Below are 16,383 nucleotides of genomic sequence, written 5' to 3'. Positions count from 1 at the left end.
TGAATTTATCACTGCTGAAGTGAAAACCATCCTCTCTTGGGGAATGCTGCTTTTTAGTTAGCTTTGCGACAGTATCAAAAATACATTTTGGATTGTTCTTATTTTCCTCAATTAAGTTGGAAAAATAGGATGATCGAGCAGCAGTGAGGGCTCTTCGATACTGCACGGTACTGTCTTTCCAAGCTAGTCGGAATACTTCCAATATTCTGGAAGCTTTCTTCAGAGCTCGGGTATACCAGGGAGCTAGTTTCTTATGACAAATGTTTTAAGTTCTTAGGGGTGCTTCTGCATCTAAGGTTTTTCACAAGGTTAATGTTAGATCCCTCACTTCCAAGGCAGTTATAGTCAATGAACTAATCACTGATCATAATCTTGATGTGATTGGCTTGCCTGAAACATGGCTTAATTAAGCCTGATGAATTTACTGTGTTAAACGAGGCCTAACCTCCTGGTTACACTAGTGACCAAATCCCCGCTCATCCCGCAAAGGCGGAGGTGTTGCTAACATTTACGATAGCAAATTTAAATTTACAAAAAAATATATATGTTTTCGTCTTTTGAGCTTCTAGTCATGAAATCTTTGCAGCCTACTCACTTTTTATAGCTACTTTTTTACAGGCCTCCTGGGCCATATACAGCGTTCCTCACTGAGTTCCCTGAATTCCTATCAGACCTTGTCGTCATAGCAGATAATATTCAAATTTTTTTGTGACTTTAATATTCACATGAAAAGTCCACAGACCCACTCCAAAAGGCTTTCGGGGCCATCATTGACTCAGTGGGGTTTGTCCAACATGTCTCCGGATCTACTCACCGCCACATTCGCACTCTGGACCTAGTTTTGTCCCATTGAATAAATGTTGTGGATCTTAATGTTTTCCCTCATAATCCTGGACTATCGGACCACCATTTTATTATGTTTGCAGTCGCAACAAATAATCTGCTCAGACCCCAACCAAGGATCATCAAAAGTCATGCTATAAATTCTCAGACAACCCAAAGATTCCTTGATGCCCTTCCAGACTCCCTCTGCCTACCCAAGGATGTCAGAGGACAAAAATCAGCTAATCACCTAACTGAGGAACTTAATTTAAGTAGCCCTATTTTGAGATGTGAGGTATCACAATCTTTTTCAATAATGGCAGGAATGGAGGAGGTCTTTATTCCAGTGAGATTGCTAAGGGAAACACCGCCATGTTTAGTTTTGCCCAACCTAGGTCGAGGCACAGACACGGTCTCAATGGTGACTACACTGACTGTGCTAGTGTCAGGCTCCACTAAGCTGGCAGGCTGGCTAACAGCCTGCTGCCTGGCCTGCACCCTATCTCATTGTGGAGCTAGGGGAGTAAGATCCATATCTATATTCATAGATAAGATGAGAGCACCCCTCCAGCTAGGATGGAATCCGTCACTCCTCAACACTCCTTGGTCCCGTTTGTGGGTGAGTCCCAGAAAGAGGGCCAATTATCTACAAATTCTATCTTTTGGGAGGGGCAGAAAACAGTTTTCAACCAGCGATTGAGTTGTGAGACTCTGCTGTAGAGCTCATCACTCCCCCTAACTGGGAGGGGGCCAGAGACAATTACTCGATGCCGACACATCTTTCTAGCTGATATGCACGCAGAAGCTATGTTGCGCTTGGTGATCTCTGACTGTTTCATCCTAACATCGTTGGTGCCGACGTGGATAACAATATCTCTATACTCTCTACACTCGCCAGTTTTAGCTTTAGCCAGCACCATCTTCAGATTAGCCTTAAATTCGATAGCCCTGCCCCCTGGTAAACAGTGTATGATCACTGGATGATTCGTTTTAAGTCTAATACTGGTAATGGTAATGGAGTCGCCAATGACTAGGGTTTTCAATTTGTCAGAGCCAATCGTGGGAGGCTTCGGCATCTCAGACCCCGTAACGGGGGGAGTAGAGACCAGAGAAGGCTCGGCCTCAGAATCTGACTCGCTGCTTAATGGGGAGAACCTGTTAAAAGTTTCTGTCGGCTGAATGAACGACACCGGTTGAGCCACCGGTTGAGCATTCCTACAGAATTTCCCTCCGGAAGCCATGAGAAGGTTTAACGGCCGCGGGGACTGTGTGAGGGGGTTTATACTACTATCTGTACTTACTGGTGGCACAGACGCTGTTTCATCCTTTCCTACACTGAAATTACCCTTGCCTAATGATTGCATCTGAAGCTGGGCTTGTAGCACAGCTATCCTCGCCGTAAGGCAATTGTTCTCCTGTATATTATGAGTACAGCGACTGCAATTAGAAGGCATCATGTTAATGTTACTACTTAGCTTCGGATGGTGGAGGTCTTGACGAACCACGTCCAGATAAAGCGTCCGGAGTGAAAAAGTTGAATTTAAAAAAAGTTGAGTGAGGGAAAAACTAGAAATATAAACGATAATTAAAAAGTAAAACCGTAAAGTTGTCAGGTAGCAAAGTAAGGTTAGCAACAAAACGCACAGCATCACGTAAACAAGTCTGCAAGTTGTGATCTTCCCCATCATTTTGTCCTTCAAGCCTACCAGTGTTTTCCCCCTTGCTCCTGTCTTTTTCTATAGTTCCTGTTTTCTAGTTTTTCCGGTTTTGACCATTCTACCTTCCCTGACCCTGTGCCTACCTCCCTTGTCACACCACCCTGGATTATTGACCTCTGCCTGCCCTGAACCTGAGACTGCCTGCCGTTCTGTACATTTTGACTCTGATCTGGATTACTGACCTCAACCTGCTCTTGACCTATCGTTTTGCCTGCCGCTGTTCTAATAATAAACCTTTGTTACTTTGACACTGTCTGCATATCGGTCTTCCTTAAAATGTGAGAGTACAAACTGGCCATGACTGACCCAGCAGACTCGGACCAGCTCCGCGACGCCATCTCCTCCCAAGGAGCCACCATCGGAAGGCACAAGGAGTTGCTTCATGGTCTTATGGAAGAGTTCCAGACCTTGGCAGAACGCCCTGACCGAGTGCTGAACACATTGCTGGAGCAAATCCGCAGGCTGTTAGGCAGCCTACCACAATGGTAACCTCCCAGCTCCTCAGTAACCTGGCTGGTAGCAGCATCGGCTCCCCAGCCACCCCGGTTTCCTGGGAACCCCGCTTACCTCCCCTGGAATGCTTCGATGGAGAGTCCTCTCCCCTTACTCGCACCCCTTTTCATGTCATTTTGCTATGGGGAAACCAGTCAATCTCTCCAGGTGCTCATCGACTCTGGGGCCGATAAGAGCTTTATGGACGCTACCCTAGCATCCGAGCTAGGCATCCCCACTCAGCCCCCCTGTTAGGGGACTCTCGCCCTTTGAGTGTTCCCTGGGTTATAAGCCCCAGCTCTTCCCTGAGCAAGAGGAAGAGGTCGACATAACTTCTGTCCAGTTCTGTCCACTTCTGTTGTTCGCCCCTGTCATCATACATGAAAGAGAGCCCGGTCGGCCCTTTTCAAGACCACCTCCAGGTATCATCGACAAGCGGACCCTGGCACCCCGGTATCGTCTCGGGCAGAAGGTATGGCTGTCCACCCAGGATCTGCCACTCTGGCTTGGGTCCCGCAAACTTTCCCTATGGTTTATTGGCCCTTTCCCCATCTCCAAGGTCATTAGCCCCTCTGCTGTTCGTCTTCTGTTGCCCCATACCCTTCGTTTACATCCCACTGTCATGTGTCTAAAATCCAACCCATGTCTCACAGACCTTTGTCTCCTGTTTCCAGATCTGGTTTATTGACCTCTGCCTGCCCTTAACCTGTCATTGTGCCTGCCCCTGTTCTTGTAATAAACTTTTGTTACTTCGACACTGTCTGCATCTGTGTCTTCCTTAAAATGTGAGAGTTAGCACTGAGGCGTTGTGCCCTAGTGGGAAGTCCACTGTGTGCAGCTCACTCTGCACTAACATAAATAACATGAGCATGTCTACTTCTGCTACGCTTCCCAGTAGAGCAATGAAAGCATCCCAGAAAAGTGTTAAAATAACCCACGTTAACATACGTAGTTTAAGAGACAAGGTTCATGAAACAATAATTTGCTAGTAACAGATGACATTCTCACATTCTCTCAAACTCACCTTTGATGATACAGTGGTAGCAATACATGGTTATAACATCTACAGAATTGACGGAAATGCTAGAGGTGGGGGTGTTTCCGTTTATATTCAGAACCACATACAGTAAATACAGAAAATCACGTATGATTTTTAAGTAATTAATTAGCATTTATTGTGTGACATAAGCATTTGATACATCAGAAAAGCAGAACTTAATATTTGGTACAGAAACCTTTGCAATTACAGAGATCATACGTTTCCTGTAGTTCTTGACCAGGTTTGCACACACTGCAGCAGGGATTTTGACCCACTCCTCTATACAGACCTTCTCCAGATCCTTCAGGTTTCTGACAATACAAACTTTCAGCTTCCTCCAAAGATTTTCTACTGGGTTCAGGTCTGGAGACTGGCTAGGCCACTCCAGGACCTTGAGATGCTTCTTACGGAGCCACTCCTTAGTTGCCCTGGCTGTGTGTTTCGGGACGTTGTCATGCTGGAAGACCCAGCCACGACCCATCTTCAATGCTCTTACTGAGGAAAGGAGGTTGTTGGCCAAGATCTCGCGATACATGGCCCCATCCATCCTCCCCTCAATACGGTGCATTCGTCCTGTCCCCTTTGCAGAAAAGCATCCCCAAAGAGTGATGTTTCCACCTCCATGCTTCACGGTTGGGATGGTGTTCTTGGGGTTGTACTCATCCTTCTTATTCCTCCAAACAGTGGAGTTCAGACCAAAAAGCTCTATTTTTGTCTCATCAGACCACATGACCTTCTCCCATTCCTCCTCTGGATCATCCAGATGGTCATTGTCAGACTTCAGACGGGCCTGGACATGCGCTGGCTTGAGCAGGGGGGCCTTGCGTGCACTGCAGTATTTTAATCCATGGCGGCGTAGTGTTTTACTAATGGTTTTCTTTGAGACTGTGGTCCCAGCTCTCTTCAGTTCATTGACCAGGTCCTGCCGTGTAGTTCTGGGATGATCCCTCACCTTCCTCATGATCATTGATGCCCCACGAGGTGAGATCTTACATGGAGCCCCAGACAGAGGGTGATTGACCGTCATCTTGAACTTCTTCTATTTTCTAATAATTGCGGCAACAGTTGTTGCCTTCTCACCAAGCTGCTTGCCTATTTTCCTGTAGCCCATCCCAGCCTTGTGCAGGTCTACAATTTTATCCCTGATGTCCTTACACAGCTCTCTGGTCTTGGCCATTGTGAAGAGGTTGGAGTCTGTTTGATTGAGTGTGTAGACAGGTGTCTTTTATACAGGTAAAGAGTTCAAACAGGTGCAGTTAATACAGGTAATGAGTGGAGAACAGGAGGGCTTCTTAAAGAAAAACTAACAGGTCTGTGAGAGCCGGAATTCTTACTGGTTGGTAGGTGATCAAATACTTATGTCATGCAATAAAATGCAAATTAATTACTTAAAAATCATACAATGTGATTTTCTGGATTTTTGTTTTAGATTCCATCTCTCAGCGTTGAAGTGTACCTATGATAAAAATTACAGACCTCTACATGCTTTGTAAGTAGGGAAACCTGCAAAATTGGCAGTGTATCAAATAATTGTTCTCCCCACTGTATGTGTGTGCTCAAAGCAATTACAGTCTAGTCTTCAGTAGTCACATATGGCTGCTTGGTCTACTGTGATGTATGTTTGCTTACACAGCTGACAGGCTTTGCGGGTCTTTGGTGGCGCAAACACGTGTAAGTGAATGCAAGGGCAACCCTGCACCCATTAAGCCATCAGCTCCTGCTGCTGTTGAGGCATGCATCTCACATTCACCCTTCATGTTTGATCTTCAAGCCACTGGTCTGCCACTTTGGCTTACCTTTATCATGACAAACAGGCGGGGAGGGAGATGGGAATGGCAACTGGACTGAGGGATGTCACCCTGTTTACTCCCCATCACTCACTCTCTCCCTCGCCATCTCTCACCCTCTCTTCCTTTACACCTGTCTTTCTCTCTCCAGCACTCCCTGTCTCTCCCTTTCTCAACTCTATACCTTTCTCCATATGTTTCCCTTTGGACCTCTCTCTGTTTCTCATCTTCTCTCCCCCACTCTCTCGCTCGCTTTCTCTTTCACCCTCCCTCCCGTGTCTCTCCCACCCTAATCGTATCTCTTTCTCTCTCTGTAGTTGGGTATACCATGAATGATCTGATCTTCGAGTGGTTGGCAGAGAACCCGGTGCAAGTGGCTGATGATCTGACACTCCCTCAGTTCGTGCTGAAAGATGAGCAGGATCTGGGCTACTGTACCAAGCACTACAACACAGGTGGGACCTTGGTGGAACTTCAGTGGAAGAGCACATTGTTAAGATTGTTTTTCTGAAAGGAACATAAATGGCAGAATGGAGCTTTGGGGGTTGGGGATTGTGTTTAATTGATGTTTAAGAAAAGAGTTCAGAGCATAATTTGTTGAGAGAGCTGGTGCTTTCTGCAGAATGATTAAAAGTGCTAGATGCTGCAGAATCATTGATAAATGTACATGAGAAAAAAGCAAATTAAGTGCTCAATGGAGTAGCAGCAACTTCCTTCTCAACATATGATCTGAACTCCATCGACCAGTGGCAACTTTTCCAACCTACACACAAAAAACGCGTAAATTCTACAGAATTTGCCAAAAGACTGACTTAAGTATTTGCCAATTCTATCGGTTATGGTGGCAGGTAAATTCACCTGCATCGAGGTTAAGTTCCACCTGGAGAGACAGATGGGCTACTACCTGATCCAGATGTACATCCCCAGCCTGCTCATCGTCATCCTGTCCTGGGTCTCCTTCTGGATCAACATGGATGCTGCCCCGGCTAGAGTGGGCCTGGGCATCACCACCGTGCTCACCATGACCACCCAGAGCTCTGGGTCCCGGGCCTCTTTACCCAAGGTGAGCATAGATAACGCTCTACCAGGAGGATGATGGATAGCGAGTCTAGTAAGTGCTATCAGTGCTAATTTTGCAAGGCGTGGAAACACTATTCACATGAAGGGTCACTGTCAACGCAAAGCTTGTAGGAACTGGTAGCATATGTATCAGAATGTTTCAAATTGTTTCAATTTAATCATATGACTCCTCTCCCAATGCTGATTGGCTATTTCAGATGTCACTTTAATGGGCTGGCACCTGGTTATTGTCACCTGCCAGATCAACGGAATGCAATGTTAATGGTCCAGTTCATAACCAATTACTTCTAGCATCTGCAATGCTAGGCCTCTAGGTTTGTTGGACTGGAATATCCAATTTAGATACAGTAGTTAGGCCATGTCTAGACAGGTAGCTGGCAAAATATTACTATGGAGTGAACTCAACTGGAATTTCAAACCTGAGTTTGACATGTTTTGACGTTAACGTGTTCATGAACAGAGCAGAGTTGACATTCCCTGGCTGATGTATGAGTCTATGTGAATCTGATGCATCTGCCTGCATCTTATTTTCTCCTGTTACAATTTTGGGCCATTCTGAAGACAAGGCTCATTAGTCTCACTAGTCCTGTGTTGCTCAGTTGGTAGAGCAGCTCCAGGGTTGTGAGTTCGATTCCCACAGGGGACCAGTATGAAAAAAGTATTTAAAAAATGTATGCACTCACTGTTATAAGTCTCTCTGGATAAGAGCGTCTGTTAAATGACTAAAATGTAGTCTGCGTGTTTAGGGCAGTGTCAGTATGCCATTTCCCCTTTAATTACGCCCACCAACGCCTCCATTGATTCACTATTGATGACCCAGTTACCTTGTGTGCCTCTCCCCGCCAGGTGTCCTACGTGAAGGCCATTGACATCTGGATGGCCGTGTGCTTGCTGTTCGTGTTCGCTGCGCTGCTCGAGTATGCAGCAGTCAACTTTGTCTCGCGGCAACACAAGGAGTTTATCAGGCTGAGGAAGAAGCGGCGGCGGCAAAGAATAGTGAGTGTAAATCGCCAGACACACACACTGGACAAACACACCTGTCACTTTCTACCACACTGACTTACAGACCTTGTTATTGTGCGCTGCTGTATATTCAGAGACTGACAACAGCAACACACTACAGCTGGCCGTCACTTTACATGAGGAAGATACAGCTCATTTCAGGCTCAGCTCATTTCCACGGTGAGGACTGACCTGCACAGATGTCCATGTGCTCCCTGCTCCCCTCGTCACACCATTAACCTGGTCTGTAACACAGGCTAAACCTGTCCTCCAGCCTCGCATCACTGGAACTCTGGGAGTAAAATAAAATAGGGAGTTTTATGGCTGAATAAGAGCTTAGGAGGAGTAAAATATTGCTGATCTGAAGTATTACTATCCAGCCAAACGAACCGATCCACCATGTAGCCACTTGTAGAGAATGGAGAGCGGTAATGCTACTGAGCACAAATTACAAGAAGGGAGAACCTTTAGCGAAACAGAAAATTCACTCTCAAGAGCAGAGACAACAGAGTCTGAAAAAACGCATTAAACGGTGGTCCAAAATGGGTGGGCTGTTTTCCTAGATTATTAAAGCTCCCACTGTCCAGGGCAGACAAATCTCACAGATTTAGTGGGCTGTCTACTGGACTCGAATACAATAAAAGGAGCGAAAATGATTTTCCATGAGAGCAAGAAGTAACTCCACATCAGTAGGGCAATTACTCCCATCAAGACATTTGGCTTCTGAATTATCCATCTAGGGTGGTATTGAAGCATGGCCTTGGGCTGATGGAGCACACCTAGCTACCATCACTGACTGACCAGGGTTAATCAGTACCTACTGTACCTCCATGGTCTTCAGCTTGGCGTTGAAAAACAACAGAGGGCAGTCAGACCCTGACACCCAAGCTCCCATGTACGTGTACTGAATACACTACGGCTTACGTCATGAAGGAAATAAAAGTACTTTATATCTACTGTATAAGAAAATGAGTTGCAGTGTTTGCAAAGCCAACTTACTTTAGTTCCTCAAGGATATTTTCCTCAGCCTCCTGAGCTACAGTAATTCCCTTGGTTAAAGCCGTTTGTTGATGAATCATACTTTTAACGTTTTCCTTGAGTGCTTCACTGATTTTAAAGGCTAAATTGCATAGCTTGTTTTCCGTTTAGTTCCGTACCACCATGTTTGATATATTTTACAGTAGCAGCAAAAGGTTGGACACACCTACTCATTCAAGGATTTTTCCTTTATTTTTACTATTTTCTACATTGTAGAATAATAGTGAAGACATCAAAACTATGAAATAACACATATGGAATCATGTATGTCCAAAAAAGTGTTTTATATTTTATATTTGAGATTCTTCAAAGTTGATACCCTTTGCCTTGATGACAGCTTTGCACATTATTGGCATTCTCTCAACCAGCTTCATGAGGTAGTCATCTTGAATGCATTTCAATTAACAGGTGCGCCTTGTTAATTTGTGGAATTTCTTACCATCTTAATGTGTTTGAGCCAGTCAATTGTGTTGTGACAGGGTAGGGGTGGTATACAGAATATAGCTCTATTTGGTAAAAGACCAAGTCTATATTATGGCAAGAACAGCTCAAATAAGGAAAGAGAAACGTCCATCGTTACTTTAAGACATGAAGGTCAGTCAATGCGGAACATTTCAAGAACTTTCAAAGTTTCTTCAAGTGCAGTGGCAAAAACCATCAAGCGATATGATGGAACTGGCTCTCATGAGGACCGCCACAGGTTAGGAAGACAAAGAGTTACCTCTGCTGCAGAGGATAAATTCATTAGATTTAACTGCACCTCAGAGTGCAGCCCAAATAAATGCTTCACAGAGTTCAAGTAACAGACACATCTCAACATCAACTGTTCAGAGGAGACTGGGTGAATCAGGCCTTCATAGTTGAATTGCTGCAAAGAAACCACTGCTAATAGACACCAATAAGAAGAAGAGACTTGTTTCGGCCAAGAATTAGACCGGGTGAAATTTGTCCTTTGGTCTGATGAGTCCAAATTTAAGATTTTTGGTTCCAACCTCTGTGTCTTTGTGAGACGCAGAGTAGGTCAACGGATGATCTCCGCATGTGTGGTTCCAACCGTGAATCACGGAGGAGGAGGTGTGATGGTGTGGGTGTGCTTTGCTGGTGACACTGTCAGTGATTTATTTACAATTCAAGTCATACTTAACCAGCATGCCTACCACAGAATTCTGCAGTGATACGCCATCACATCTGGTTTGCGCTTAGTGGGACTATCATTTAACTTTCAACAGGACAGTGACCCAAAACACACCTCCAGGCTGTGTAAGGGCTATTTGACCAAGTATAGTTATGGAATGCTGCATCAGATGACCTGGCCTCCACAATCACCAAAGCTGTTATCAAGGGTGGCAAAGGGTGGCTACTTTGAAGAATCTCAAATACAAATATTCCATGTGTTATTTCAGCGTTTTAATGTCTTCGCTATTATTCTGCAATGTAGAAAATAGTACAAATAAAGAAAAACCCTTGAATGAGTAGGTGTGTCCAAACTTTTGACTGTTACTGTATGTTCACATCTTTTGTCTATTTTTGGCTCAAAGAAAGTAATGTACTTTTGCTTAATTTGGAATGAAGCAGATAGCATTTCCTGCACTCAGCAAAATTATTAGATTAGCATTTCTTAGGAATTAAATTTTGCAGCACCTGAGCACATCATTCTTTCAGGACCCTTGTATTATAGACAAAAGAGGAGAAAAAAGGTACACAATCCAATGTGCAGCTCATTTCTGATTGGTATTAAAATAGAGAATAGCATGGTTTCAAATGACATTTTTCCAATCTATGTATTGCTCCTTTCTCTGCGGAGGACATGGCCTTGTCCAATCAACCGCCGAGTGTAGAGTCAGAGAGGAAAGTGAACGACCTGCCTGGCAACAACACCATCAGCACCAGCTACCACGGAAACCTGAATCAGCACTGCAGGGCCTATGCCAGGGTAAAACTGACCCCTGTATCACCTCTGACCCCAAAGTGAATGTTCCATCACCTCTGTCCACTCAAACTGAATCTGTTGACCCCCAAAACCGAATGTCTTCCACCACATCTGATCCCCAAAGCGAATATGTTCTACCCCTTCCCCACCAAGTGCAAGTTTTGCACTGAAACAAGCCCCTTTTGACCTTTCTCACCCCCCCCCCCCCCCCCCCGGTCTGCTCCTGCCCTTTATGCCATCCTAATTCTAAACGTTAAATTAAAGCCTGATGTAATTCTGTGTCATCGGCTCCAGGTGGGTACTCTTCGGGGGGGGGGGGGGGGGGGGTGTTTCACCTTCGCTGTCTTCTCAAGAAAGCACAAAGACATGACACAGGACATCCTCTGCTCTGAGGGTGTTGGCATGTACAGATCGCTTGGTACTTGGAGATCTTTTTTATTGAGTAAAAAATGTGCCTTCAGAAAGTATCCATACCCCTTGACATATTCCACATATTGTTGTGTTACAGCCTGAATTCAAAATTGATTAAAAAAAATACGTTCTCACCCAATAACATAGTGAAAACAAATTTTATCAAATTCACTGAAAATAAAATACTGAAATATCTCATTTAAATAAGTATTCATACCCCTGTAGGAAAGAACGGTTGTTGATCATTGCTAGACAACCATTTTCAGGTCTTGCCATTGATTTCCAAGTAGATTTAAGTCAAAACTGTAACTTGGACAGTCAGGAACATTCACTTTCTTCTTGGTAAGCAACTCCAGTGTAGATTTGGCCTTGTGTTATTGTCCTGCTGATAGGTGAATTCATCTCCCAGTGTCTGGCGGAAAGCAGACTGAACCAGGTTTTCCTCTAGGATTTTCCCTGTGCTTCGCTCCACTCCATTTCTTTTTTACCCTGAAAAACTACCCAGTCCTTAACGATTACAAGCATACCCATGAAATGATGCAGCCACCACTGTGCTTGAAAATATGGAGAGTGGTATTCAGTAATGTGTTGTACTGGATTTTACTGGGTTTAATGATAAACCATCAAAAGTGTAATTAATAACTTCACCATAATCAAAAGGGATATTCAATGTCTGTTTATTTATTTTTTATCCATCTACTAATAGGTGCCCTTATTTGTGATGCATTGGAAAACCTCCCTGGTCTTTGTGGTTGAATCTGTGTTTGAAATACACTGCTCGCCTAAGGGATCTTATAGACAATTGTTTGTGAGGTAGTTATTAAAAATAATGTTAAATACTATTATGTGACTTGTTAAGCAAATGTTTACTCATGTAGGCGTGCCATAACAAATCAGTTGAATACTTTTTGACTAAAGACATTTCAGCTTTTAATTTTGAATTAATTTGCGAACATTTAGAAAAACATCATTCCATTTTGATATTATGAGGTATTGTGTATAGGCCAGTGACAAAACAAAATCCAAATTTAATAAATTTTCAATTCAGGCTGTAACACAAAAAAAATACCTGCCAAGGGTCAGGGAGAAAGACACCCGGGAGGGTCAATTCACTCACTGCCTTAACACTGACTACTAATAACCCAATTTAGATCCCACATCCCACCTTTCCCTGCCAAAGCGCATCTCTCAAGGTGTGAGAGGACTGTCAACATTAAGCTACATGTCTATTAATATTCTCCCCAAAGATAGGGAACATGGCATCTCACTCGGCATGGAAAGAATGCCCCGCCATCCATCATTGGTAATGCCCATTGTGAGTTTTTGTCGGGACCCTGACTTTTCACTCCGGCACCTTGATAGGTCTATTATTTCAGAAGTTTAGATGTTTTTAAAGTCTGTGTCCTTAGCCTACAAAGAGAAATGGAGGTACATTTTTTTTTACTTTGATAATTAAAATGGCCCTTTCGCGTTAATGATACTGTTCCTCTCCAATATCATTAAGTATCGTTAAGAAACGCTAGTGGCAATGATTTAATTGAAATAAGTGTTGGTTTCAGGGTATGGTTTGATGTGGATGTCTCTTGTGTTTTCGCAGGTGGGAAGAGTTAGACAAATTATTTTGCCAATCACCCGGCTGGCAAAATTGGTTGGACTTTGGATAGCCTATCTCCGGGGCTAGTTAGGAACCGTCAATAAATTACACAATGTAAATGAGACATATTGTACACCTTTTAGTTTTCTCATGAAATGGTTTCAATATTTGTATATTAATTTCTACTATTTATAGTTGGTTTGAGGTTTTTAAGTCATTGAGATGTGGAGCCAATTTTAACGTATTGTCCCATGTAGCTTAACCCTCAACAAGACAAAGCTGCACTTCCTTCCGGGTAAGGCCTGTCCACTCCAAGACCTCTCCATCAAGGTGGACAACTCAGGTTCATGATCTACAATATCCGTGGAGTACAACGTTTCCTCACACAAGAAACGGCACACCTCCTAATCCAGGCACTTGTCATCTCCCGTCTGGACTACTGCAGCTGGCTCTGTTGGCTGGACTCCCCGCTTGTGCCATCTTGTGCCCCATCTTGTGCCCTCCCCGCTTGTGCCCTGGAATTTATCCAGAACGCAGCAGCCAACCTGGTAGTCAACCTTCCCAAGTTCTCTCATGCCACCCCACTCCTCCGCACACTCCACTGACTTCCAGTCGAAGCTCGCATCCACTACAAGACCATGATGCTTGCCCAGGTGCTTGCGTCTGCCACCTCTGGTCTGTTGGGCATCCTAACCCTACGGGAGGTCAGCTCCCGCTCAGCCCAGTCAAAACTATTCTTTCTACGACTGTAATATGTGGTTGACTCACATAGCTTAAGATCTTAAGATAAATGCACTGGATAAGAGCATCTGCTAAAATATATCTTTTTTTTTACAAATTACATTGTGTAATTTAACAACGGCCCCTAACAAGCCCCACAGGGATATCCAAAGTCAATGCAAATTGACCACGGGCAATACGATTGGGTCGCATGCAGCTGCCAAGCTGTTGGCATGTGGGCAGGATTGAAAAAAAATCAAACTTCACTTAGGTTGTGATTTCTCACAAAACTCAGTTTTGGACGAGACTGACTTTATAACCAAAATTACACTTTGTAGTAAACTTTGACAGTAGAATACATGATTATGACTCATATCGATGCCACATAGGCTGTTTTCTGAATGAGAAGTTGTTTTTAGGGGCAGTTGCACTGTCTTGCACAAGTCCAGACATGCTTGGTGTTTTTCATTTTAAGTTGAGTAAGTAATGCCCTCACCCTGTTGCCCTTTTGCCTGCATCTGAGAATTACCCACTGGGAAGAAATATGAGTTAATGCCAGTTGACAGTGAAGAGCCAATTTGTGCTTTCTTTTTGCTTCATTCCCCAGGAAAAGGAACTGGTGAGAGACAGCCGTGGGTTTTACTTCCGCGGCTACGGACTGGGTCACTGCCTGCAGACCAAGGACGGAACGGTGGTGGAAGGGGCCACAATCTTCGCCCCACCGGTGTCCACCATGTATGATGGAGAGGCGGTCCGCAAGCGCTTTGTGGACCGGGCCAAGCGCATCGACACGATATCCCGCGCAGTCTTCCCTCTGAGCTTCCTCTTCTTCAACATTTTCTACTGGATTACCTACAAAGTGCTGCGACATGAGGACATCCACGCAAATTTGTAATATGCTCTCTGCTCTATTCCCAACGACCTCTAATTGTTACATGCTACTTTTTTTTCCTTTTTTTTTTTCAACCAAAACTGCCTATCAGATATACATTAAAAGTGTTTCAGGGGCATATGCTTCGCAACAGTTGCCATTGATGCTAAAAACTCTGTGCTCAGGTGCGTCTTCAGGATTTCAGAGAGAGAGAGAGAGAAAGTGTGTATGAAAAGAAAGTGAAGATGTGAATTTAAACTGGTGTTAGAGTGCTATTTGTTATTGCATTCTCTTTTATCTTAGTCATCTTGTTTTGACTGGATTACAGCAGAAACATAATAATGCTAGTTTTGAACTTCTGCCTGAACTCTGAACTATGGCTAAAGGCAGATACCACAAGGGAATATTAGTCATGGCTGGATGGATACTACTGACTTGAATTTTACCAATTAACGCATCTTTGAATGAATGTAAAAAAAAAAGAAGGAAAAAAGGCTTTTTTTACAACTTTACAATGCCAAACAAATGGATTTGAGGGAGGGATTTGATATTTCTGGATTTAAATGAGGTGATGATGATATGTTGTTTTAACTACATATGACAATAGATTATATACAGTGCATTCGGAAAGCATTCAGACCCCTTGAGTTTTTCCTCATTTTGTTACGTTACAGCCTTATTCTAAAATGTATTAAATCGTTTTCCCCCTAATCAATTTACACACAATACCATATAATGACAAACCAAAAACAGATTTTTACAAAAACTTTTTTTTTTAAATAAAAAACAAAACAATGGAAAAAAAATATTTACATAAGTATTCAGACCCTTTACTTTGTTGAAGCACCTATGGCAGCAATTACAGCCTCGAGTCTTCTTGGTATGACGCTACAAGCTTGACACCTGTTTTTGTGGAGTTTCTCCCATTCTTCTCTGCAGATCCTCTCAAGCTCTATCTGGTTGGATGGGGAGTGTCACTGCACAGCTATTTTCAGGACTCGCCAGAGATGTTCGATCGGGTTCAAGTCCAGGCTCTGGCTGAGCCACACAAGGACATTCAGAAACTTGTCCCGAAGCCACTCCTGCATTGTCTTGGCTGTGTGCTTAGGGTTGTTGTCCTGTTGGAGTGGGAACCTTTGCCCAGTCTGAGGTCCTGGTTTTCATCAAGGATCTCTCTGTACTTTGCTCAGTTCATCTTTGCCTCGATCCTGACTAGTCTCCCAATCCTTGCCGCTGAAAAACATCCTCACAGCATGATGCTGCCACCACCATGCTTCACTGTAGGAATGGTGCAAGGTTTCCTCCAGACGTGACGCTTGGCATTCAGGCCAAAGAGTTCAATCTTGGTTTCATCAGAATCTTGAGCACAACTGCATCCTGTTTCCGCTGATTCTACAACTTAATTGGAGTCCACCTGTGGTAAATTAAATTGATTGGACATGATTTGTGAAGGCACACACCTGTCTATATGCCTCTGTCATGTGGCTTCCGTCTGGCCACTACCCGATGGTTGTCCTTCTGGAAGATTCTCCCATCTCCACAGAGGAACTCTGGAGCTGTCAGAGTGACCATTGGGTTGTTGGTCACCTCCCTGACCAAGGCCCTTCTCACCTGATTGCTCAGTTTGCGCCGGGAGGCCAGCTCTATGAAGAGTCTTGGTGGTTCCAAACTTCTTCCATTTAAGAATGATGGAGGCTACTGTTCTTGGGAACCATTAATACTGCATAAATGTTTTGGTACCCGTCTTCAGATCTGTTTCTCGACACAATCCTGTCTCGGAGCTCTACAGACAATTCCTTCGACCTCATGGCTTGGTTTTGCTCTGACATGCACTGTCAACTTTGGGACCTTATGTAGAAAGGTGTGTGCCTTTCCAAAT

At 44.0% G+C, this 16,383-nt stretch overlaps 1 protein-coding gene across 1 annotated transcript in view; it reads left to right on the top strand.

The window, feature by feature from the left end:
- LOC115129167 (glycine receptor subunit alpha-4-like) overlaps positions 1-14,528 on the top strand; it is a 106,444-nt gene extending 91,916 nt beyond the window's left edge. The window contains 7 exon segments of the mRNA XM_065018235.1: positions 6,176-6,313; positions 6,707-6,921; positions 7,785-7,934; positions 8,036-8,089; positions 8,091-8,120; positions 10,783-10,911; positions 14,241-14,528. Of these exon segments, the coding sequence (XP_064874307.1) occupies positions 6,176-6,313; positions 6,707-6,921; positions 7,785-7,934; positions 8,036-8,089; positions 8,091-8,120; positions 10,783-10,911; positions 14,241-14,528 (1,004 nt within the window).
- The last annotated feature ends 1,855 nt before the right edge of the window (positions 14,529-16,383 follow it).

This window comes from Oncorhynchus nerka, linkage group LG5 (assembly GCF_034236695.1).
Source record: "Oncorhynchus nerka isolate Pitt River linkage group LG5, Oner_Uvic_2.0, whole genome shotgun sequence".
Lineage (NCBI taxonomy): Eukaryota > Metazoa > Chordata > Actinopteri > Salmoniformes > Salmonidae > Oncorhynchus > Oncorhynchus nerka.
The sequence above is the reverse complement of the archived record's forward strand: the minus strand, read 5'-3'. Positions and strand labels throughout refer to the sequence as shown.